Below are 21,833 nucleotides of genomic sequence, written 5' to 3' on the forward strand. Positions count from 1 at the left end.
GGAAGGGTTCCCTGCCGGAACCGGTGCGTCGACGCACCAAGTTCGCGGTGCTTCCGCTTCCGCTTCCGGCCGAGGCTGAGGGAAGATGGCGGCGGCCGTGGCGGCTTCCGCCCTGCCAGTCACACTCAGGCGACTGGTGTCCGCGTGCAGCCGCAGCATCCTCAGATCGTCCGGGCCCGGAGCGGGTGAGACCTGGGCCCCGGGGTGAAGGGAGGAAGCGGGGAAAGCGATATTTCCCGCCGTCCCGCTACGTTGTGTGTGTTCCCACCTGATGCCTTCGATGCTGATCGCCTTTTTTTTTTTTTTGATACGGTGAACATAGTACCCGGCTTTGGAGTCTGGGAAACCTACACTCAGATCCTGATTCCTGTAGTTCGCAGTAGCTTAATCGTTGACCGTAGCTCTTCAGTTTCTGAATAGGCCCTACGTTACTGGGGCAGCAAACTGAGGTTCGGAGAGGTTAGGTAACTTGCCCAGGGTCACCCAGCAGGGAAGGGGGCGAGGTGTGATTCAGACATCTCCACCCTGCTCCACAACCTGAGTTTTACCGTTGCGCCCAGGCTTTGGGCCACTCTCTGAGCCTTGTCGTCCTCATCTGGAAGCATGGCGATGAGTGCCCCGCCCCCTCTTCACCCGCTCAGCGAAAACCGCGGCTGTATTCTGGTCACTGTGTTATGGCTCAAAAAAGTTACGTTCATCACAAACACTAAATTTCCGCCTGAAAATGGTTGGAGTGTGTGTGTGCACGAGTATTTACGTTAAATTGGGCTAAAGGGTATATTTGACAATAGTGAAGAGTTTTTCAGATGCCATAATAGTGTCACGGTTACATGTATTGTTTTGTGCTTTCACTTTTTACTTTATTGTATTTTCCATTACCATTTATCCCCCCACACCCTCTGCTCCCTCCACCCTGCCCCCCACGATCACCACACTGTTGTCCGTGTCCGTGAGTTTTCTTCTTTTTTCTTTTTTGCTTGATCCTTCCATCCCCCCAATCCACATTGTTTTGTTTTTTAATAAATCACCCTTCACATGTCATAGAGGATTTTTATAAGAATTTATTTGAACCAAAAGGACAAAGCAAGTGCCAGGAGCAAGGTCTCCAATGCTCCAGAGAGTAACAGCTTTGCAGGGGTTTTATGCATTTGGAATTAAGGAAGAAAGTAAGGAAGGTCACGTAGAAGTGGAAGAAGGCAAGGCAGGGCCTGGATCGTGAGATTACGTGCTTTCTCAAGGGTGCTTGGCTTTCAAAGGTGGGTTAGCTTAGGTGCACAGGAGCAGCAGGCAGGGCTGGCTTAAAAACCTTCCACTCACGAAGCGATAGGCCTGGGCGGTGACCGCCCGCCACGACCTGCCCAGTGAGGACTTTATGATTTATTGTAGCACCCCTTCTTCATCCACACACAGAAGTACACTGACGTCCTTCTGGTAAAACAGTGTCTGATTGGCTTTAACGTAGTTGCCGGGTTGGGCCAGAAGCAGTGTCAGCCAAACAGGGGGGCCCCGGGGCGGTAACCGTTGAATCTGGGGGACACTGGAGGCTTTGGGCCCATGTCCTGTTCTCTTCACTGTCACACGCTGGACGTTTCCAGCCAGGACATTTTTACCAAAGCAGTGGGACTTCTAGAATGCTGTGTTCAGTTCCAGACTCAAACTTTTTAGGAGAGAGACACAAAAGTGTAGTAAATACAGAGAAAGTGACCAAAATGGTGAGCAGACGGGACCTTGAAGATAAGTGAAGGAAACGGGATGGAGGGGCACAGCCTGCATCCTCAGATGCCGACGACGGTCCTGTGGGAACGCTGTGGGGTCCAAGGCCAAGACCATAAGTAAGAGATGCGGGAAAGCATTTGGGTCCAGAGACTTTCTCACTGAGCTCTTAACAGTGGGGTGGCTCCCAAGGGAGGTGCTGAGTTTCCAACCACAGAGAATTCCAACAGGGGCTTCCCGTGATGACTGAGCAGAGAAGATTTCATTCATTCATTCATTCATTCATCCATCCATCCGTTCATTCACCGAGTACCTGTTACACATCAAACACTGGTCCCGGGTAAGGGTACCTCAAGCATAAACGCACAACAGTAACCCGTGCTCGTAAGGGAGCTAGCGTTCTGGTGGAGAGGGTGTGCAGAGAGGCAGGAGGGTTTCTTAAATAAGCAAATAATGAGTTAGCTGATAATTCTTGTGGAGAAGAATAAAGGATGAGTTGGGAGGGGGGTTCGATTTTAAATAGGATGGTCGGGAAAGCCCCCCCCACCCCCGCACACGGAGATGGTGTTTGAGCGGAGACCCGGAGAAGCGAGGGGTTAGCCTCCCTGAGAGCGCTTTTCAGGGAAAGAGCGGTCAGGACAGGCGCCTAGGTGGGTGTGTGCCGGGCGCGTTCTGGGAAAGACAAGGAAGTCAGAGGGCAGCTGCCGAGGTGGGAACAAGGGGAAGTGTGTCAGGGAGGTGGGCCGTTCTGCCACCACCCTGCGGGGCCCTGGAAGGGTTTCTGCTTCGTCTCTGAGTGAAATGGGAAGCTCTTGGAGGGTTTTACCGGAATAGTGGTGTGACGTGACCTGATTTTTAACAGGATCCCTCTACTGCTGTGCAGGGACAGGGACCAGAGGAGAGCAGGTGTTGGCGATCACCCAGGCAGGAGGGGGTGGTGGTGTGGGTGACTTCGGCAGTCAGAGCCTGGGTCTCTTGACCGGAGAGCCAACAGGACTTGCTCGTGGGTTTGGCTGAGGGGTGTGAGAGGAGGGTCAAAGATTTGGGGGCTGAGCAAGTGGTCGGGCAAAGTTGCCATCATGCCAGATGGGGGGAGCAGGCCCGAGGGGAGATCAGGGGCCTCTGGCAGGTTTTGAGATGCTTATCTGACATGCAAGTGGTGTGGCAGGTAGACAGGCTGCAGGTGTAAACTCGGAATCACCAGCGTGTAGGTGAAGTTTAAGTCCATTCGACTCGATGCGGTCCCCAGTGGGATGGCCGTAGATAAAGGAGGGGCAAGGTCTAAGGCCTGAACCCCAGGTCCACCGAGATGGGAGAGGAGAGAAACAGCCACCAAGGAGACCAAGACTGGGGAGCAGCTGCTGCGGGGTGAGCGTGGGAAGGGCGAGTATCGTGGCACGTACATTACAGCTCACTTTTTAAAGAAGACAACAGTTACTGAGAAATCTGCCCTCTGCTTTTCACACCCAAGCTCTGCGCCTGTTGTTCCTGCGCCCTTCTCAGCGGACTGTGAGTGCCTCGTCCCTGGTATATTGGTGTCTACTGCTTTGCAACAAGTCACCCCCAAATGTCGCAGCTTAAGATAACCAACGTGTGCTGTCTCCCACCGTTTCTGAGGGTCAGGAGCACGGCAGCTCCTAGCTGGGTGTCTCTGGCTCCGATCCCGTTAGATCCCAGCCAAGCCGTCCGCTGGGGCTGCTGTCCCCTCAGGCCTCCACCCAGGCCGAGGACCTGCTTCCAAGGTCCCCCCGCAGCTGTCGGCAGGAGGCTGAGGGTTCTCACCACGCAGGCCTCTGGCAGGTGCTCTCGGCGTGGCAGCCCCCGCAGCCCGAGGTGACAGAGCCTCCAAGACCGAAGCCGTGGTCCATTGTCACTTAATCTCAGAGTGCTGCCCCATCACTTCAGGCACATGCCATTGGTCACAGAAGCCAACTCCGAGTCAGTGGGGTGGGTGGGGATGGGGGGAGCAACACAGGACCACCGGGGAGGCTCCCACACTCGGCACAGAACAGGGTCGGAACCTATGGGGCACTGGATGGCCGAGGGACGGGTTGGTGGGTGGGTGAGGCGGTTTTAGGCCCTTCAGGTGGTGTGATGAGGACCCTCGATGCTCGTGGTGACGACTGCCGACTGTGAGTGACTCTGAGCTTTGTGGGCCCAGGCCTTCCGCAGACGGGTCGTGACGCAGTTGAAACCGCCGGCAGGGGCAGCTGTGGGGCGCGCCGATGAAGGCGGTTTGCACGTCACAGCAGTAACCTCCCCGTTTCTCTTACTCCCTCAGCCTCCCTGTGGTCGGCCCCTCAGAGGTTCTGTTCGCAGAGCACATCGCCTCCCCAAGGGTAAGTTCAAAACGTGGGTCCTGGTGACTGCTTTCCTTTCTTTCGTAGGGTTGTCTTTCTGAAGTCAAAACTTCAGGCGTTTGGGTTTTCAGGAGCTTTATATTTTCTCTTAACTTTTTTAACAGTATCTTTCTCAGACTTTTGACGTAGGTAAATATAGACTGACTTTCAAGATCCCAAAGAGCAAGGTGCTCCAGGCCTCACACTGAGAGGGTTCAGCTCCGGCCTGGGGGCTTCCAGCTGGGAAGCTCGGCTCACAGTCTCTAGGAGGAACCTCTGGAGTTTGAAAGAGCATCTTCAGTGTTAAAACCACATGCTTATGAAAGAGACTGTCCTGTAAACTACAGAAGGTGGCTCTGGCGAAGCCACACTGGAGGCACACACAGACGGGGGGCGGGGCGGGGCCTGCAGGCGGGCCCTGGCCGTCCCGCTGCAGAGTGGAGTGGGCACGCCCAGCTCTGTGGGTTCTGTGAGAGTTAAGGGGACGCTCTACACTGGACAAGCAGGGACAGTGCCTGCCGCACCCGCCACCACTGCCCCACACCAGGGTCTCAGCAGGGGCCCCAGGGGTCCTTTGTTTCCCTAAAGGGGATGGTGACACCTGAGTCAGGACATAATGTGGCTTCTTTTCTGTTTCCTCACTGGAAGGTCGCTCCCTCTGCTGGGCTCCTTCCCGGGGTGCAGCTGGTCCTGCCGGACCTCATGCCCCTGGGGCTCTGAGGCCAGTGCGGTGGGAAAGGTCAGTTAGCGCTCTGGCCAGTGACGCTGACCAGGGAGCGCTTGCTCGTTTCCCAGCTTCGTGGTGAGCACATGCCGAGGGCCCGAGAGCGGGGCCGAAGTTTTCGCCTGCAGACAGCAAACGGCAACAAAAACTTAAACACAGCCCTGAATACTGCAGTCTGGGTGCACACCCTCCCCTTTTTTGTGGACTTGGGGAACTTGAGGCAAAAACAGGTCAGGAATTTAGGGAGACCCCCTGCTCCTTTTGAGGCCAGGCTCCCCTTCTTCCTTGCTGCCCGTCCTCGGCCACCCACTCTCCTCTCCACCCCGCTGAGCGAGGGGGAGGCAGGGTCACTAAAAGGAAGATGCCCACACGGAGCAGATGGGAGCGCAGCGCAGGGCAGACTGTGGCAGTCTGTGGCCCCAGGGCCCCGAGCTGGCCCCGCCCCGCCCTGCTGAGTGCTGCTGCTTGTGCGATGCCCTCTGACCCCCATGGCCCCCGAAGGCGGCACTTTTGTCCCCACTGTCTCTGTTAAAGAAGCCGGGACCTGAATGAGTAATGTCTCGTCAAGGTCGTGTCCTCGTCTGTCAAGGTCGTGTCCTCATCAGTTGCGGAACTGGGCTCAGACCCAGGACCACGGAGTCTCCCAGGGCGGCCCTTGCAGAGCGGAGCGCTCACAGCTCCTCTTTCAAGTGTCGAACACTCAGCCTTTGTCCCTGGGAGTGCGTGGCTGTGCTATGAGGATGTGTGGGGTCTGTCCTCAGATTTACACCCAAGGGGGTCCCCTCCCAGCACCCGGCCCCCAAGGATGTGGGCACACAGCTCGTGCTGACCGTGAGGGAGCTGCCCTGGCCAGCAGGCGCAGGGACGTGGCTGGGTCACGGGGCAGACCCTCGTCCTTCCCAGCATTTGCACACAGCCATCTCTTAGATGCTGAACTGCCTGTTCACACGTGTGTGACATGCATGTGTAAAATTTTTTTTGCAGCTATGTTCCTAAAACATCCCTGAGTTCACCACCTTGGCCCGAAGTCGTTCTGCCAGACCCGGCTGAGGAGACCAGACACCACACAGGTGAGCAGCGGAGACACAGGGCAGCGCCCCCCCCACACACACACACACAACACAGGTGGCCGCCTGGCCATGGACGGGGCTCCAGTCCCTCTGTGCTCCGAGACCCGGTGCAGTGCAAATGCTCTGGGCCATTTTTGCCCCTTAGCAGCAGCCTCAAGAGCCCCCTTCCCTTAGAGAGACCCCCGAGCACTTACCGTGTGCAGAGCAGTGAGGGGTGTGAGGGAAGGTGCCTGGCCCGTCGTCTGCCTGCTGTTGGTGGGACGTGGGTTCAGGAAAAGGCTTGTCCCCAAGCAGAAGGACGAGGTGCACGGCAGACCTTGAGCACCAGCCTTGGCTGTGTGCTGGAGAAACCGCCAGTGGCCGGGGTAACATCAGCCTGTGTGAGAGGGGCCATGTGGCTGGTCTCCACGGCCACCACGGCTGCGAGGGAACAGGGGTCCCCAGTGTTCCCAGAGAAGCAGGAGATCTAGTTTTAAAGCGCTGTTTTGGAGACTGTGCAAGAAAGAAGGTGCTGTGGGGGTCCCGGCCCCCCGGCTTCGTCCAGCCCCCGGTCTGGACTGTCCCCAGGGCCAGAGCCAGCTGCGTTCTCCTGCGGTGCCCATGCTGCGCGAGGCCACCAGGCTGGGCCAGTAGGGACCGCTCGGACTGTGAGCACCACGGCCTGAACGGAGGCGGCGACCACAGAAACCGGAGCCCAGCCCCACGGGGTGTCGGCCCGGGTTCCCCCTGTTCACACAAAGGCCCTTCCTATACCTCTCGGGGTTTGCACACTTCCCCGTCCCCTGACCGTGCTAATAACGACCGGGAGCTAGACGGGGTGGGAGTCTCCACCCAGAGCCGGAGAGCTGAGCCTGGCACACCCGCGCTCCACCAGGGATGGTTGGGGCACCTCGCCTGGGAAAGCCCGCGTGCCTGGCGTGCCAATGTGCCAGTGCTTGTGGGAGGGGCAGGCGGACCCTGACCTGGGTGCCTGCACCTACACGGGGAGAGTGAGGGCTCGGCCATCGGCCATCACCCCCCCCCCCCCCCCCCCCCCCCCGTGGCCACTCCGCCAGAGCCCCATACCACACGGCTGCAGGAGAGCAGGGGGCGCAGTTTTGTGTGAAAAGCCGCCAGGGTCGAGGCAGGTAGCCACTGCCGTCCCTCATGGGTCGTGCCAGCCTTGCATGCCGTCTGGCCCTTGTCCCGCAGAGGTCGTGAGGAACGTGAACGAGCTGATCGCCACGGGCCAGTACGGCCGGCTGTTTGCCGTGGTGCACTTTGCCAGCCACCAGTGGAAGGTGACCCCTGAGGACCTGATCTTAATCAACAACGAATTAGACATTGCGTGTGGGGAGAGGATCCGGTTGGAGAAGGTGAGACTTGGTTTCCTTGTGTGTCCAGGGACTCGTTGCCAAAGGTGCGATCCCTGGGTCGTCCCCATGGAGGTTTGCTCAGGTTGGAGGGAGAGCAAAACCAGGGGACAGAGAGGGAGCGATGAGGGGGCTGGTGGGGCTGGCGTGGGCAGAGCCGGCCGCTGCCCCCCAGGATGCCTGGCTCGGGAGCCGTGCTCCTCGCCGGGGACACCAGCAGTGTCCGCTGACGGTCTCCTGTCACGTTGGCGTGTCCCACAGACGTGCCCCCCCCGCAGGAGTGGCAGAGGCCCAGGTGAGGCTGTGGGGCTTTCAGGCCCCGTACTTGTGGGGAAATGCGGCATTCTGGCTGGAGTGCGGCTCGGCCGGCCGGCTGCCATGGGGGTGAAGCCCCGCGGACAGCTCCCCCGCCCTGAGTGGTGGAAGCTGCATGCTCTGTACGTGAGTCAGGCTGAGCGTCCCTCCCCTTCCATTACAATTGATTCTGTCTGCTGCGTCTACGGAGTCTCTGGTTTTCGTCCACTGCTTCCACTTGGGAAACACGTGGAAACCACAAGCTCTCCCCTGGCCGGGTCAGAGCGGCACCCGTACACCAGAGGTTTGTGGGCTGGATCCTCCGTCAGGCGCGCAGGGGGCAACTGCTCGGTGTTCCTCTCTCTCTGCTTCCCTCCCACCCCCCTCTTCTAAATCAGTAGGCACTCCGCGGGTGAGGATTGAGAACGTATGTGTATGAGGTCTCTACACTGCACCGTTTTTCTAGAGTGTGTGCTGCTGGTGATATAACGTAACGAGACACACGGGATTTTCTTTAATTTTTTTAAAGGTTTTATTTATTTATTTTTTAGATGGAAAGGGAAGGAGAAAGAGGGAGAGGAACATCAATGTGTGGGTGCCTCTCGTGCCCCCCCCACTGGGGACCTGGTCTGCAACCCAGGCATGTGCCTGGACTGGGAATCGAACCACCCACCCTTTGTTTCGCAGGCTGGCGCTCAGTCCACGGAGCAGCCGGGCGGATTTTCTTTATTAATGAAAACTCTCCTTCCCTTGTGACTGTCGTTTCTGCGCGGTAGCCCTGTGGTCCTCTCGCAGCCTGCGTGCAGCCTGAGCGCTGCTCCTGGGCTCACAGCCGGCCCAGCAGCGGCGAGCTCGCTTCTGCAGAGTGACGCTGGGGGCTCTGTCCTGGCTCCCGGCCCCGAGCGCGCTGACTCTGAGCTCCCGGTGGAATCAGTGAGACTTGCGTGTGTGTGTGTGTGAGGGTCTCTGGGAAGGCGTCCTCTGGCAGCATTTCACACTGACAGCACCTGATGGAAAGCCCCACCTAACGCAGGTTGGTTTTTGTGACGTAGGACTTCTGAAAGTGACCCTGAAACACCTCTGCTAGCGCACGCAGGCAGTTAAGTTTAGTCCGGGTGCATTTCCTTCTTGCCATTCAAACGTAAGGTATCTCCCAGCATCTAAGGAAAACAGCGCTGCACTTGGCGTGCGATGGTGTCTTCACCTGCGGCCACACTCAGCGCCGTGGTCTCCCTGCTCCAAGAACGTGGCGGCGGTGGCGGCGTGGGGTTCTGCCATTGCCAGGTGCCCCGGAGCCTGGTCCTTATGGGCCTGTGGCCAGCTTCCTAAGGCGCTGCTGTCTGGCTGGGCATCTCCCCCTGTGTGTAGACTTCCCCTCAAAGTTTTTATTTGTTCTGGTTTTGTTTTTCATCAAAAAGCCACCATTTTCACAAGAGGTGACACGTGACTTGCCAGGTGACCACGTCAGATCATCAGTGTTTCCCCTCCTGCGTCTGACCATCATCCAAGGCGCATCCACGAGGCACCACCGGGGCCAGTGCCGTTCACAGCCCGTTTAAAGGGAAGGGGGGACTAGGGAGGCGGCAGCTCGCAGCCCCAGCACAGTGCATTTGAGCCACTCCCTGTTCTCAGCGACTTTTCCCTGTGTCACTTCCCAGGTGCTACTGGTGGGCGCTGACAATTTCACGCTGCTGGGGAAGCCTCTGCTGGGGTGAGGTGCTCGCCAATGGGGAGACGGGGGCTCCATCCTGGGCCGGGCGGGGAGGGGAGGCTGGGCTGAGGGCCCGGGCAGAGGGGGTTTGCAACAGAAAAGAGAGTGCAACTTATTTCAGAAAATCTTACAGACAGCATTAGCAAAGCTGAGAACTAGTTGGGAAGGAACGTCATTGTTTATCTTCCTCTCCTCTAGAAAGGACCTTGTTCGTGTAGAAGCCACAGTCATTGAAAAGACAGAATCGTGGCCAAAAGTCAACATGAAATTTAAGAAACGAGAAAACTACAGGAAAAAGAAAAGTAAGTGGCCCCGCCCTGCTCTGGGAGCTGCCCCTGCCGGGCCTGACGGGGAGGGGCAGGCGGGGCCACTCCTAGCTCCACCAGTGGAGGATCCTGTCTCGTGGACTCCTATGTAGTAGCCAGCCCCCCATGCGGCGGCACCATCTGGGGTTACTGCGGGGCATGCAGCTCTGTGCACGCGTGCTCACACGCACGCACATACACACACGCATGTACTGGGCCGTGCCGGAAGGGAAGGAGCCAAGCAGGACCCATGGTCGTGGTTGCCTCTGACTGGGGGCGGGGTGCCCGGGAGGAGGGGGGCTGGCCGTGTACTCGTGGTCGAGTGGGGGGGGGGCAGGCTCACGGGAGCGCTCGTCCCTGAGCAGAGGAACGCCGTGTTTGCGCCCTGTGTTCCCTTGTGTCCTGGCATCACATGAAAACCATCATAAGAGACGAGCGTGCGTGCCAGCTGTGCACAGAGGCCGTGCGGGCAGCACGCTTTGGTGGAGGCAGGAAGAGAGCGAGGTCTAGGATGGGCCAGGCGGTGGCTGGTTCCTGTCCAGCAGTGGGGGGCCTTCCACGGGGAGGAGGGACGCCCATCTGAGGCCCGGAGGAGGGGAGCCTGGGGAGGGGCAGGGACAGGGAGGCTGAGGTGGCCAGGGCCGTGTCGGTTGTCAGAGAGGGCCAGAGGCAGCTGGATGCGGGAGGAGCAGAGGGCCGAGTGTGGCTGGTCATTGGCTGGTGAGTGGGAAGTCGCCGGCAGGCTTAACGCAGTAGAGTTTGGGGACAGGCCACAGGAGTGTGGTGGAAGTGTGTGGTTCAAGCAGGCCCCACCCCTGGGAGCAGGTGGAAGGTAAGTGAGGTCAGGAGGTCTGAATTTCCCCTCCCAGCCTCAGGTGTGGGTGCTGGCTCTGTGTTTGGGGGCGGGTGGAGCCTGGGGAGGAAGGCCAGGCAGGTCTCAGTCCCACTGCCACTGCCCACCTTCTGCCCTCCCATCCTGGAGGGCACCCAAGCAGGGCCTAGCCTGCGCTGTCCCTAGTCTCCTTGACCCCACGTTACCTTTCTTTCTCCAGCCCATATCCACCAGCACTGCCCCATTAATCCATAGGCAGTAGGGACACTGTCCTCCTAGGGGCGCCTCTGGACGTCACAGTCCCCATGAAGCAGGGATCCCGCAGGCTGCAGAAGCCTGACTTGGGAGATGTCTGTTACTCACAGTCCTTGGTCACAGCGGGAACCGAGCTGCCTGTAGCAGGGAGTGCTCCCAGTACAGCTGCGACAGTGGCCATGCCTAGACGCAGGTCCAGGAGCCTCACGGTCAGCCAGATGGGGCCATGAGCCCCCTGCTGCAGTCCAGGGTCTCCAAGTGGGCACAGTGTGGGCACAAAGGCTGGGGGCTGTGGTGAGGGTGCTCCAGGCCCCCTGGTTTCACAGCCTCTGTGGTTCCAACAGGGCTCACAGAGTAAGTGGGCTGAGCGGCCAGCACACACCGCTTGACACCTGTGGCCACAGGGCTGTGGGAGACGCAGGGCATTGCCGTGTGGCCGGTGCTGCCCAGGGAGGGCTGGTCCAGGGCAGAGCCCCTGGTGGGAACGGTGGGCGTCAAGGGGCAGGGGCTCTCAGTGGCTGTCGAACGAGGTTAGAATTTGCTTCCAGGCTGTAACCGAGTCCCCTCTCTCTTCCAGTCATTGTGAACCCACAGACCGTGCTCCGGATAAACTCCATCGAGATCGCCCCGTGTTTGTGCTGATCGCCATGCTGACTTCAGGAACGTAAAATAAACCCTTTTCCAGGAGTCTGAGTCTCTGTGTCCCAGTGCTGGAGTCCTGTGCCCGTCAGGGTCCTGGCCTGAGCCCCGGGCCTGAGCCTGTTCTTAATGCCTGTCCCTGGGGTTTGGGGGTTTGGGGGTTTGGGCAGGCAGCGAACCGAGGAAAGAAGGGGCATGTCCTGAGCCCACAGAGGCCAGGGGAATGGAGGGGGGCTTTGGGGAGCGACTGCGGAGGAGACTCTGGACTCCCAGGCCCCAGTTTCGTGTCTTTCCTGGCCAGGCAGGGCCTGCCTCCAGGAGAGTTTGGGCTCTTGAGTGACATGAAACACAGCAAACTTCCTTGGCAGGACTCCTTCAGGGGTCCTTGGGGGACCATCCCTGGGGTGTGGAAACCAGAAAACAAAGGAAGACAGCGCTGACCCGGCAGCCTCCCCCCACTACCCCTGGAGGCCCCAGGTCAGTGTGGCAGGATGCTGGCCCAGCCCTGGGGACTCCGTCTCCCCGGCAGGCAGTGCCCTCCATGGACAGCAGGGGGCGATGGTCCTGCAGGAGGAGACCCAGAGCCCCACTGTTGGCCCCCTCCTCCCCAGCTTGGCTGGGGGCAGGACAACCTTGGAAGGCCGGATGCCCTCTGGTGCTGCCCTGGGGCGTTTGTACTGACTTCCCAGGCGCCCTGGCTCACTCCATGTCTGAGCGATGTCTGCAGTCCCGGGCAGGCCTCTCTGGCTCACTGTCTGCCAGCCTGGCACCGTGTCCTACGCTTGTTCTGGGCAGGTGGTAACCTTTGAGACTGGGCTCCCCTCCCACATTCTTCGAAAGGCACATTCATGTGCTTGAAGTAGAGAACAGGTTCGGAAAAGTCAGCCCTGGTCAGCAGCACAGCTTCATGGGCTCTGGAGCCACAGGCCAGCGAGCCGTGCGTGGCCTCCGCCAAGTTCCTGAGCACAAGGCCTCCACTTCCCCGCCCGTCGGGTGGGGACAAAGTGGGCTCGTCAGACCCCCGTGTTCCCCAGACGGGCACAGCCCAGCAACGTGCCTGCCAAGCGCTGGCGCTGGAGCCGAGCTGGTGAGCGCTCGCCCCTTCTGAACGCTGCTCCGGAGTCGTTCACAAAAGGCAGACACGACCCGCGTCCGCGTCCGGGCGGAGGTGAGCGAGGCGCTGACCGCTGCAACGCGAGGGGCCGGCCTCATGGGTGCACGGTTTCTGTCTGGGGGCCTGGAAAAGCCAGGAGCGGGGAGGGCGGTGCAACGTGGGTGTCACCGAGTTGTCACAAATGGTAAGTTTCTTGGCATGGGTATTACACCACGATTTTTTTAAATAGAAAAAATGGTCCTGATGGGCGTGGCTCCCTCAGGTGAGCCTCCTCCTGCAAAGTGAAAGGTCGCTGGTCGATTCTGGTCAGGGCACGTGCCTGGGTTGTAACCGGTCAAAGTCTCTCCCTCATCCGTGTCTGTCCCTCTCTTTCTCCCTTCCTTCCCTCTCTCTAAAAAAAAGTCTCTAAAAAAATGATTAGGTTAATGGCAGCACTTAACTGGGGGGCGTGCAGAGAAAGCAGATGAGTTTCCTAGCAGAGCATGGGTGTTCTCTCGCAGGTTCTTGACGGGGCTGCTCTGGGTGGACGTCCCCACCATGCTGCGGGTCACCTTGGGGTTGGCTGCATGCTCTGACCACACTAGCACTCACTGTCCCATCCCGGCTGCCTGCTGGGGCCCCCCAGGCCAGGTCCTTCCTTCCCATTTTCATAGGGACACTTCTCTGGTCAGGGATTAGTGTGGGCTTCCCTCCAGGTCCCCAGGCACCTGCTTGCCTCCCCTCCCATTAACCTAGCCACCGCCCCAGGTCAGCTCCCACCTCGGCCTCACCCAGCCCCTGAGGCCACGTGGCGGCCCTCAGTCTTCACCCCAGCTTCTCCCCTGGACCGCAGAGCTCAGCCCACCCTCACCAGGCCACGAGTGGCCCCAGGCCCCAGGTTGTGCCTCCCAACACCTCCCAGGCAAGCTGAGCATCTGCTGGGTGTGGAAGGAGAGGGTGGAAGGGGGGACACTGGGACCATGGACAGCCCAGGGCTGAGGCGTGGGGGTTCCGAGCACTGCCCAGCGTGCCTGGCTGCTGTGGGCACGTGTCACCAGCTCCGATGGGGCTGCCTGGGGCACCCCGTCCCCGGAGGTCCCTCCCCGTCACTGTCTGATCCCAGTCTTGTCCCTGGCATCAGTGTGTGTGTGTATTTGGCCTGGGCGTCTCGCCTGCCTCACCCCTGCACTGCCAGCCCCAGATGGGGGTGCACCCACAGCCCCCGTCACCCCCACACCTGGCCCGGCACACGTGCAGTCAGCGCGCTGAACGAATGAATGAATGAATGTCTCCACCAGAATCCCACTTGCATGCTGCTGGTGGTGACCGTGGGTCCCCAGGCAGGACTGGAGTGGCCGCCGGCTCCATGCAGAGCAGACCTCTGCTCTGCGGGGCGAGGAGGGTGTCTACCCAAACCACAGCAGAACATTAGGCAGGTAAAGCGCTGTGTTCCTGTGCTGGCAGCCCAGCACGGTCTACAGAGCCCACCGCGGGGGCTGTCCTGGCTCCAGCGGGCGGCGCTGGCGGCAGGAGCAGCTGCTTGTGGCTTCTCTGCCAGCCTCTCCACACCCCAAAGGCTCCTGGGCCTCCATCACTTCCGCAGGGGCGGGGCTCAGCCCCCAGGGACTGGAAGTGAGCAGCACACCTAGAGGCCGGGTGCCCTGTGACCCACTTTCTGTGCTGAGACTGGGGGAGCTGCAGCGCCAGGCTGCCTGACGACCTGAAGGAGCCTCTGGGCTTCCTCTCCCATCCCCCTGTGACGGCCACCAGGGCACTCAGACTGCCCCTCGGGAGCGCTGCCCACCGTTCCAGGCCTGGGTGTGCAGAGCAGATCGCAAGGTCTCACCCTGCAGCCTGGCTGCTAATGAAAAGTCCAGGGCCAGCAGAAGCTGTCTCGCATCTCCAGGAGTGACCTCTGAGCAACAAAGGTCACTTCCTCGAGGCGGCATTTTAAAGCACCTACATTGCGTGGGGGCTGCCTTGGAGCCAGCACTTGAGAGAGGTGGCCTGCTAGGTGCAGGCCCCACTCTCCTGGTCCAGGGGACGGGGCCCCAGGCCTAGAAAGGCTCAAGTGCAGCCCCGGGACAATGGTGACGCTCGCTGAGCACGAGCCTGTGCAGGGCTGGGCGAGGCCCGTCCCATGTGCTGACGTGTCCAAACCTCCTCCGGCCCAGTGCACGGCCACGTGGACGAGAGAAGGGGGCTCTGTGGCAGGTGACATCGCTGGGCAGATCTCGGTGGGCCATCCTCGCCATGGCTGCGGTGGCGGCCACTTGTTAACACGCGTCTCCATGGCATGTGGACATCTCTTGCCTTCCAGAAAACCCTCTCCTCCCAGGGTGAGGAAGGCATAGAAATGGACACTCGCGACTTCCATCCGTCAAACCCACACACCTTGAAATTAAAGCCGGTGTGTCGTCCATTGAGGAATGCTTCCCTTGAGAAAACTTTCCCAATCTCCGAAAAGGACAGCATGTGCTGTTAAAGGGCCGGCCTGAGGCTGCCTCTGGAAGCCCAGCTGTCTTCGGGGGCCACCCCTGCACGCCCCCCGCCTGTCTAGGCTGCTGCGGGTGTGCTGAGCTCCCCGCAGGGAAGGGATGGCCGAGGCCCAGGAGTTCTCTCTCCCTGGAGCATTGGAATCAGACCGAATGGTCTCCGGAGCTCAGAGAGCATTCTGCACGTGGGAGGGAGGGGCAGCCGTTTCAGGAGGCGGGACTGGAGGTCTGGGCTCACAGCCCCGACCTGGGAAACTGCCTGCCCTCTGCACCTGCGCCCCCCACACGGCCCACCCGTCCCCTCCCCTGTCAGCATGCATTGACGTTCCTGCATGACAGACACCAAGCATTAATGGGAGTTCTCCGTGCCAGCTCCGGCGGGCAGGGTCGCCACTCTGAGCTCTGGCTCCCTCCTCAGCCCCATGGGGCAGGGCGGTGCTTGCTGCAGGGAGCTTAGCCTTGGCGGCAGCCTCAGCCCACAGGAGGGCTGGTGATGCCCCCACCCCCACCCCCCGGGCTCTTGTGATGGCCCTGCCATGCAGACGCCACTTCTCCAATTTAAAGTGTAGGTTCAGGTACCACTCAGGTGTCGTGAGGCCAACAGGTCAGGAGACGACCACCTTTGGCATCAGGGTTTGTTACCAGGGGCATCAGGGTTTGTTACCAGGAGCACACCACGTGGGGGCAGGGGACACAGGGGCCATCAGGAGGCAGAGGGAGACCAGGAGCAGTAGGCAGAGGCCTGGGCTGTGGTTTCCGTGGGAAGGAGCCGGTGAGGCAGGGCGAGCAGGTCTAGGTGGGGCCGGTTTAGATCATTTCGGTGTGCTCTGGGGCAGAAGGGATGTCACTGGGTGTCTGGTGCCCTGCCTGCGTGCTTCGCACAAGGGACAGTGTCCTGAGCGTGTGACGTGGGAGGCGCTCGTGGTTGAGACTCCAGGTGGTTTGCAAGGTGCGCTCTTGGCAAGCTGCTTGCCATCCCTAGAAACCAGCCAGCGCTGGCAGGGGCGTCCCCCGAGTCAGCAGGGCCCCCGGCCACGGCGTCAGAAGACTGAAAATAGGACAGACAGACACAGCCTCGGGCAGCTGGGTATGAAGGGAAGAAACACCGGATTTGGTGTTTGAACCCAGATTCCGTCCGGCCTGGCCTCACAGGTGCTGGTTGTGCAACCAGACAGGACCTTCGGGCACCTCCGCTTCGCCAAGCGCCCAACGGAGCAAACATCTCCCGTGCAGACTCGACCGTGTGCAGACAGGGGCCAGTGCGTGAGGGCATCCTGTCCTGGCCTTTCTCCCGAGGGTGGACCCCCGCCCCACACACACCTACAGCTCCCCATGGGGCCCATCTGTCTCACGGGGCCCTGTGCTGGGGATGCTGCGATGAGCGGGGACGCCAGCCGGTGTGTTCCTGAGAAGGTAATTTCGGAGAGTGTGGTGAGCAGCGGCAAGCGTGGCGGAGAATGACCAGGAGCGGGTGTCCCGAGGGAGGGCCAGGTGGCGGTGAAGCCACTTGGGATACAAAAGTTCCCGGGGTCCCAAAGCCCTGGAGGTGGGAAAGAACTCCATGTTCTGGGACTGTTTGTCCAGGGGTCACTGCAGAGGAGATGGCCAACGAGAAGGACTTCAGGGAACACAATCTGTCCCCGACACAAGAGTAAATACAGTAAATGCAAGATTACTTGAACGGGACTCCTGTGTTCAGGGAAGCGTCAGCTGCCCGGAGCGGAGCCCAGCGAGGGGGGCTGGGTGGGCAGCGGCTTCCAGCTCCTGCAGAGCTCGGGCCCTGGCACGCCACCCCCTTCCCCGCCCCATGAACACCTGTCGGATGACCCCCCCGCGTCCCAGGTGGGCACAGGCAGGGACTGCAGAGCGTCTGTGGGCAGGTGTGTCAACCTCTCCTCTGAGACCAAAAGAACATGTGGTGGTGACGGGTTGAACTGTGTCCCCTGGCGACTCCTCGTTAAAGTCCCAACCCCAGCACCTGAGAATGCACCGAATCTGGAGAGAGGGTTGTTGCAGGCGTTACTTGTTAAGATGAGGTTACATCGGAGGAAGGTGGCCTCTGATCCCATGTGACTGGTGTCCTTACAAATGGAGGAAACTTGGATACAGGGGCGTGCACACAAGGAGGACGCCGCATGAAGACTGCAGTGACGTGGCCACAGCCAAGGAGCCACCAGACATCAGCAGAGGGGTGGGGACATCCCTCCCCAGGTTCCTGCAGGGGGAACGCGGCAGCCCCGCGGACACCTTGGCCTCAGACTCACAGTCCCCACACTCGGTGTCCAGCCCTAGCTGTGCCCTGGTCCAGCCAGTGCACGTGATCCAGCTGTGCTTCGTTTGCCGGCCGAGGCCCAGTAAACTCCTAGACAGCTGCTTCCTCCTTGTCCTGGAGACCTGCGCCCCTCCAGGGACTGCCCACCCAGGGCTGGCTGGACTCACAGGCCAGAGAAGCCAGCAGGCCCAACATGGGTGCTGGCTACCAGACCAAGCTTCCTGGAAGTCACCTCTGATAGCGCGTGAACCTAAATTCCCTCTTGTCAGGCACCCCTGACAGCAGACAAGTCCCCCCGCTGTACACCACGGCCCTTACTGCCGCCTCCCGTCCCTGCCGAACCCTGCGTGGGAGCGGGGCCACCAGCTTGGGGGTGTCCCAAAGGGGGCCAGTGAGTGCGTGTCTGAATCTACTGAGAACGAGTTCTCCGGTGGTGACAGGCCAGGCACGGCCAGGCACATGCAGCCACACGAGGCCCGTGCCAGGAGGTGGTGCGATCAAGAGTTCTTCCTAAAGACGCCCTCTCTCCCCGGGGCTGGGACCCTTGCCAGGCACCCCAGCCAGAACCCGGCAGCGTCAGCCACCCCTCTTCCACCTCGAACCCCGTGTCCGCCGTTCTGCCATTTCTCCTTCACAGCAAGACTCCGACTCCTCCTCCTGGACCCATTTCCTTCGCAGCCACAGTGGTCACGGGGCGCTGCGAACGCCCGGGGGGCCGTCCTGCCCCCCACCCCCGGTGTGGCCAGGGCGGCAGATGCATGCAGAATCTCGCCAAGGCCTCGGGGTTATCCCCCCGGGAGGCCGAGCTCCTTGTGCACAAGGTCATCGTCATGGCGTCTGGTCCTGTGCAAAGCCTGGCCCAGCTCCCCACACAGGACAAGGTGACGACCATTTTCCGGACCTGGCCGGGTGGAGCCCAGCACCGTGGGTCTGCATGGACCACAGGGTCACTTGCCCTGGCCCGTCTGCTGGGGTCGGCACCCAGCTCTGCCCCTTTCAGCCACGCGGCCTTTGGCCCAGTTGCGCCCCCCTGTCTGCCTCAGTGTCCTTGTCGGCAAAATGAGCAAAATAGTGGGGGGGTAAAGTGCCTAGAAAGCTGCGAAGGATGCAGAACAAATAAATCGCAAAAATAATCTAATAATCAAGCCCGTGCCCGTAAATGGGAGGCTGAACGGATGGGAGAATGAAGGCCCGGACAAGTGAATGAATGTTGGAAAAGGCCGTTCTGGTGAGCTCGTGTCTCCCACAAGCTCTACTCGTGACAATCACCTGCCAACACAAACACGGAACTGCTGTGTTGGGTCCCGGCCCCGTGGTCGTGGTGAAGTCCAGAGGCCGGGCAGGGGCCCCTGCGTGAGGACAAGGCCCAGCGCCTCAGGTGTTCATGCTGTTACTTTTCGTGCCCCAACAGACACGGGTGTTTGGGAACTGCGCGAGCTTGAAGAGAGTGGCAAGTGGGAAGTGGAGGGGACGTGGTGTGGGAGGTCACCGTGAGGACTCTGCAGGTGACAGTCTCATGGCCCACAGCTGGTTCGAGAGGAGCATCGCCTCCCTCTGGGGCTCCGCCCCCTCCACCCCTGCCTCTCAGCCAGTGCTTGCTGTAGGCCCGGCGCTGGGCCTGGCACTTCACAGGAGTTACCACATTTAATCCCGAAAATAATGCCGCCGGATTAGTCAGGGCTCTCCAGGGAAGCAGAACCAAGAGCTTCTCTGTGGATGTACAGGGGGGACCAGGCCTCCCACTGTTGTGGAGGCTGTCTTGCCATCTGCCACCTTCATGCTGCAGACCCCAGAAAGGATGGTTCTGGTCCGAAGCTGAAGGCCTGTGAACCAGGAAAGCCAATGGTACAAACCCCAACCCAAAGGTGAAGGGCCAGGAGCTCTGATGTCCAAGGCAGGGGCAGGTGGGTGTCCCAGCTCAAGCAGAGAGAAAACTTGCCCTTCCTCCGCCTTTTTGTTCTATTCAGGTGTTGGGAGAAAAAAACATTTTCCTTTACCCTTGTGGATGGTCTAGTAATTAAATTCACGTGAGACAGATTAACCAGAAAAAAACACATTTAATAATGTACGAGGGCCCCATCAGAACAGGAGACTCATCGGCGGGCAGGCGATTGAAGCTTGTGTGCCCCTCTGAGCTAACTAAGGAGCGGGAAGGGGCCTGGGACTCAAAGGGAAAGACGCAATTCACAGGGAGAGGGAGGAGCAAAGGTGTGGTTGGTAACGTTCGAGTGCCCTGCAGAGACAAAGGGACAGAGAGGAATGCGGCCGAACTGGTCTGGCTAAGTTCTGCCTCCAGCTTACTGCACCTGGTGGAAATCTCGCAATGGCTCTCTTGCTACAGACCCTCTGTCTAAATTCTTTTCTTCTGCAGTTAAGGGATAGAGAAAAACATCCTGAGTCTTCTGTATCTTGAAACTAATCAGCCCAAGGGGGCCTTCTTTACTCAGTCTACCGATTCGAAGGCCCATCTCTTCCAGAAACACCCTCACAGACACACCCAGAAACAATGTCTCGCTCTCTCAGCTCCCCTCCGCCCGGTCAAGTGCACATGTACGGTCAACCATGTAGTTCTCGTAACAAGCTACACGGTAGGTTTTAGGTCTCCTAGTTTGCAGATGAAGGAGCGACAGCATGGACGAACCTCAAAACATCGTGCCTTGTGAAAGAAGCCAGGCGCAGAAGGACACGGATTGGACAGTTACATGTATGGGGACTGTCCAGCACGGGCCGGTCCAAGAGACCCAGGGCACTGGGTGGGCCAAAAAGTCCGTTCATTTTTTCCGTGAAATAAAAGGCACGTTTTTCCTTTTCACCAATGACTTCACTGATTTGGATGTTTTGAGTATGTCGGCTATCCCCACTACTGGCTTCTAGTGGGTAGCGGCCAGGGCTGCTGCTAAAAGGTCTTCCAGTGCAGGAGACAGCCCCTCAGCAGAGAATCGTTTGGCCAAAGTGTCAACAGGAGCGAGGGACTTCACAGCCCACTTTTGGCACATTTGGTCACTACACCTTCTCCTTACACTGCCCAAATCTTTCTTTGCATTTTCAATGCATTTTTACCTTCCTTGAGATAATAAAACATAATACATGTTGCATGTTTTCTTCCATCTTCAATATTGAAATGGCTGCACCAATTTTGATAAGTTTTGTTAAATGCAGGCTGACATGATGGCCGTCACAATACAATCTAACAACTTCGTTTCGAGTGAAGATAAAGACAACCAAGCACCACTAGAGCCGTCGGACGGGAAAAACGTAACGGACGTTTTGAACGACCCAGCAGATGAGTTAGGTGGTGCTCGAGCCTGGAAGGGTTAGGGGCCGCTGGGGAGTGACCGCAAGACATTCCGTTCTGGGGCAGTGAAAGTTTTCTACAAATGCCCGTGGCGACTGTGGCACGGCTCTGCAAGTGCGCTAAAAACCGCTCCCGTAGATGGGTGGGTTGTGCCGTGTGTGACACACCTTGATGCTGCTGTTTTAAAAAGACACACTTGGAACCAGAAAACTGGGCTTCCGGCCAAGATGGAGGCATCATAGGCAGACACACTGTGCATCCTCGCACAACCAAAAGAAGGACAACAACAAATTTTAAAATGAAAAACAACCAGAACTGACAGAAAATCAAACTGTATGGAAGTCTGACAACCAAGGATTTAAAGGAGAAACACTCACCCACACCGGCAGGCGGGGCGGAGCCAGGCGGAGAGGACTCTCGGTGAGGCCTGGGGGTCCCACGTTCACGCACAGATAAACTGGGAGGAACAACCGGGGAGCCAGACAGACCCACAGCCCAGGGCTCCAGCGGGGAAATAAAGCCTCAATGACTGAAAACACCTGTGGGGGTTGCAGCGGCAGCGGGAGAGACTCCCAGCCTCACAGGAGAGTTCGTTGGAGAGACCCACAGGGTCCTAGAACGTACACGAACCACCCACCCGGGAATCAGCACCAGAAGGACCCAGTTTGCTTGTGGGCAGCGGGGGAAGTGACTGAAAGCCAGCTGAGAGCAGAGCAAGCGGCACTGTTCCCTCTCAGACCCTCCTCCACGTACAGCATCACAGTGCAGCCACGTGGGTTGCCCCGCCTTAGTGAACACCTAAGGCTCCACCTCTTATTATGTATCAGGGGCACCAGACCAAAAAAAAAAAAAAAAAAAAAAAAAAAAAGCCCAAATGAAAGAACAGATCAAAGCTCCAGAAAAAATACAACTAAGTGATGAAGAGATAGCCAACCTATCAGGTACACAGTTCAAAACACTGGTAGTCAGGATGCTCACAGAATTGGTTGAATATGGTCGCAAATTAGAGGAAAAAATGAAGGCTATGCTAAGTGAAATAAAGGAAAATGCACAGGGAACCAACAGTGATGGGAAGGAAATGGGATTCAAATCAACGTTTTGGAGCAGAAGGAAGAAATAAACATTCAACCAGAACAGAATGAAGAAGCAAAAATTCAAAAAAATGAGGAGAGGCTTAGGAATCTCCAGGACATCTTTAAACGTTCCAACATCCGAATCATAGGGGTGCCAGAAGGAGAAGAGGAAGAGCAAGAAATTGAAAACTTATTTGAACAAATAATGAAGGAGAACTTCCTCAATCTGGCAAAGGAAATAGACTTCCAGGAAGTCCAGGAAGCTCAGAGAATTCCAAAGAAGCTGCCCCCAAGGAAGAGCACACCAAGGCACATCATCATTAAGTTACCCAAGATGAAAGATAAGGAGGGAATCTTAGAAGCAGCAAGAG

The 21,833-nt window shown here is 58.7% G+C and overlaps 1 protein-coding gene across 1 annotated transcript; it reads left to right on the forward strand.

Annotated features, from left to right (window-relative positions):
* Positions 1 to 53: 53 nt before the first annotated feature.
* MRPL21 (mitochondrial ribosomal protein L21) lies at positions 54 to 11,282 on the forward strand. The gene is made up of 7 exons (XM_024574184.3): positions 54 to 185; positions 3,995 to 4,052; positions 5,761 to 5,846; positions 7,038 to 7,201; positions 9,151 to 9,203; positions 9,402 to 9,505; positions 11,173 to 11,282. The coding sequence occupies exons 1-7, from the start codon at positions 86 to 88 to the stop codon at positions 11,235 to 11,237; spliced, it is 630 nt and encodes a 209-aa protein (XP_024429952.1). The 5' UTR covers positions 54 to 85; the 3' UTR covers positions 11,238 to 11,282.
* Positions 11,283 to 21,833: the final 10,551 nt, after the last annotated feature.

The sequence above is a fragment of the Desmodus rotundus genome, chromosome 5 (assembly GCF_022682495.2).
Source record: "Desmodus rotundus isolate HL8 chromosome 5, HLdesRot8A.1, whole genome shotgun sequence".
Lineage (NCBI taxonomy): Eukaryota > Metazoa > Chordata > Mammalia > Chiroptera > Phyllostomidae > Desmodus > Desmodus rotundus.

What these genes read in the sequence shown, in the direction of transcription:
- MRPL21 (XM_024574184.3), top strand. Translation starts at nt 86, where the DNA reads ATGGCGGCGGCCGTGGCGGCTTCCGCCCTGCCAGTCACACTCAGGCGA. An exon ending in GGAGACCAGACACCACACAG is followed by an intron (nt 5,847 to 7,037) that starts GTGAGCAGCGGA and finishes CTTGTCCCGCAG; the next exon opens with AGGTCGTGAGGAACGTGAAC. An exon ending in CTGGGGAAGCCTCTGCTGGG is followed by an intron (nt 9,204 to 9,401) that starts GTGAGGTGCTCG and finishes CCTCTCCTCTAG; the next exon opens with AAAGGACCTTGTTCGTGTAG.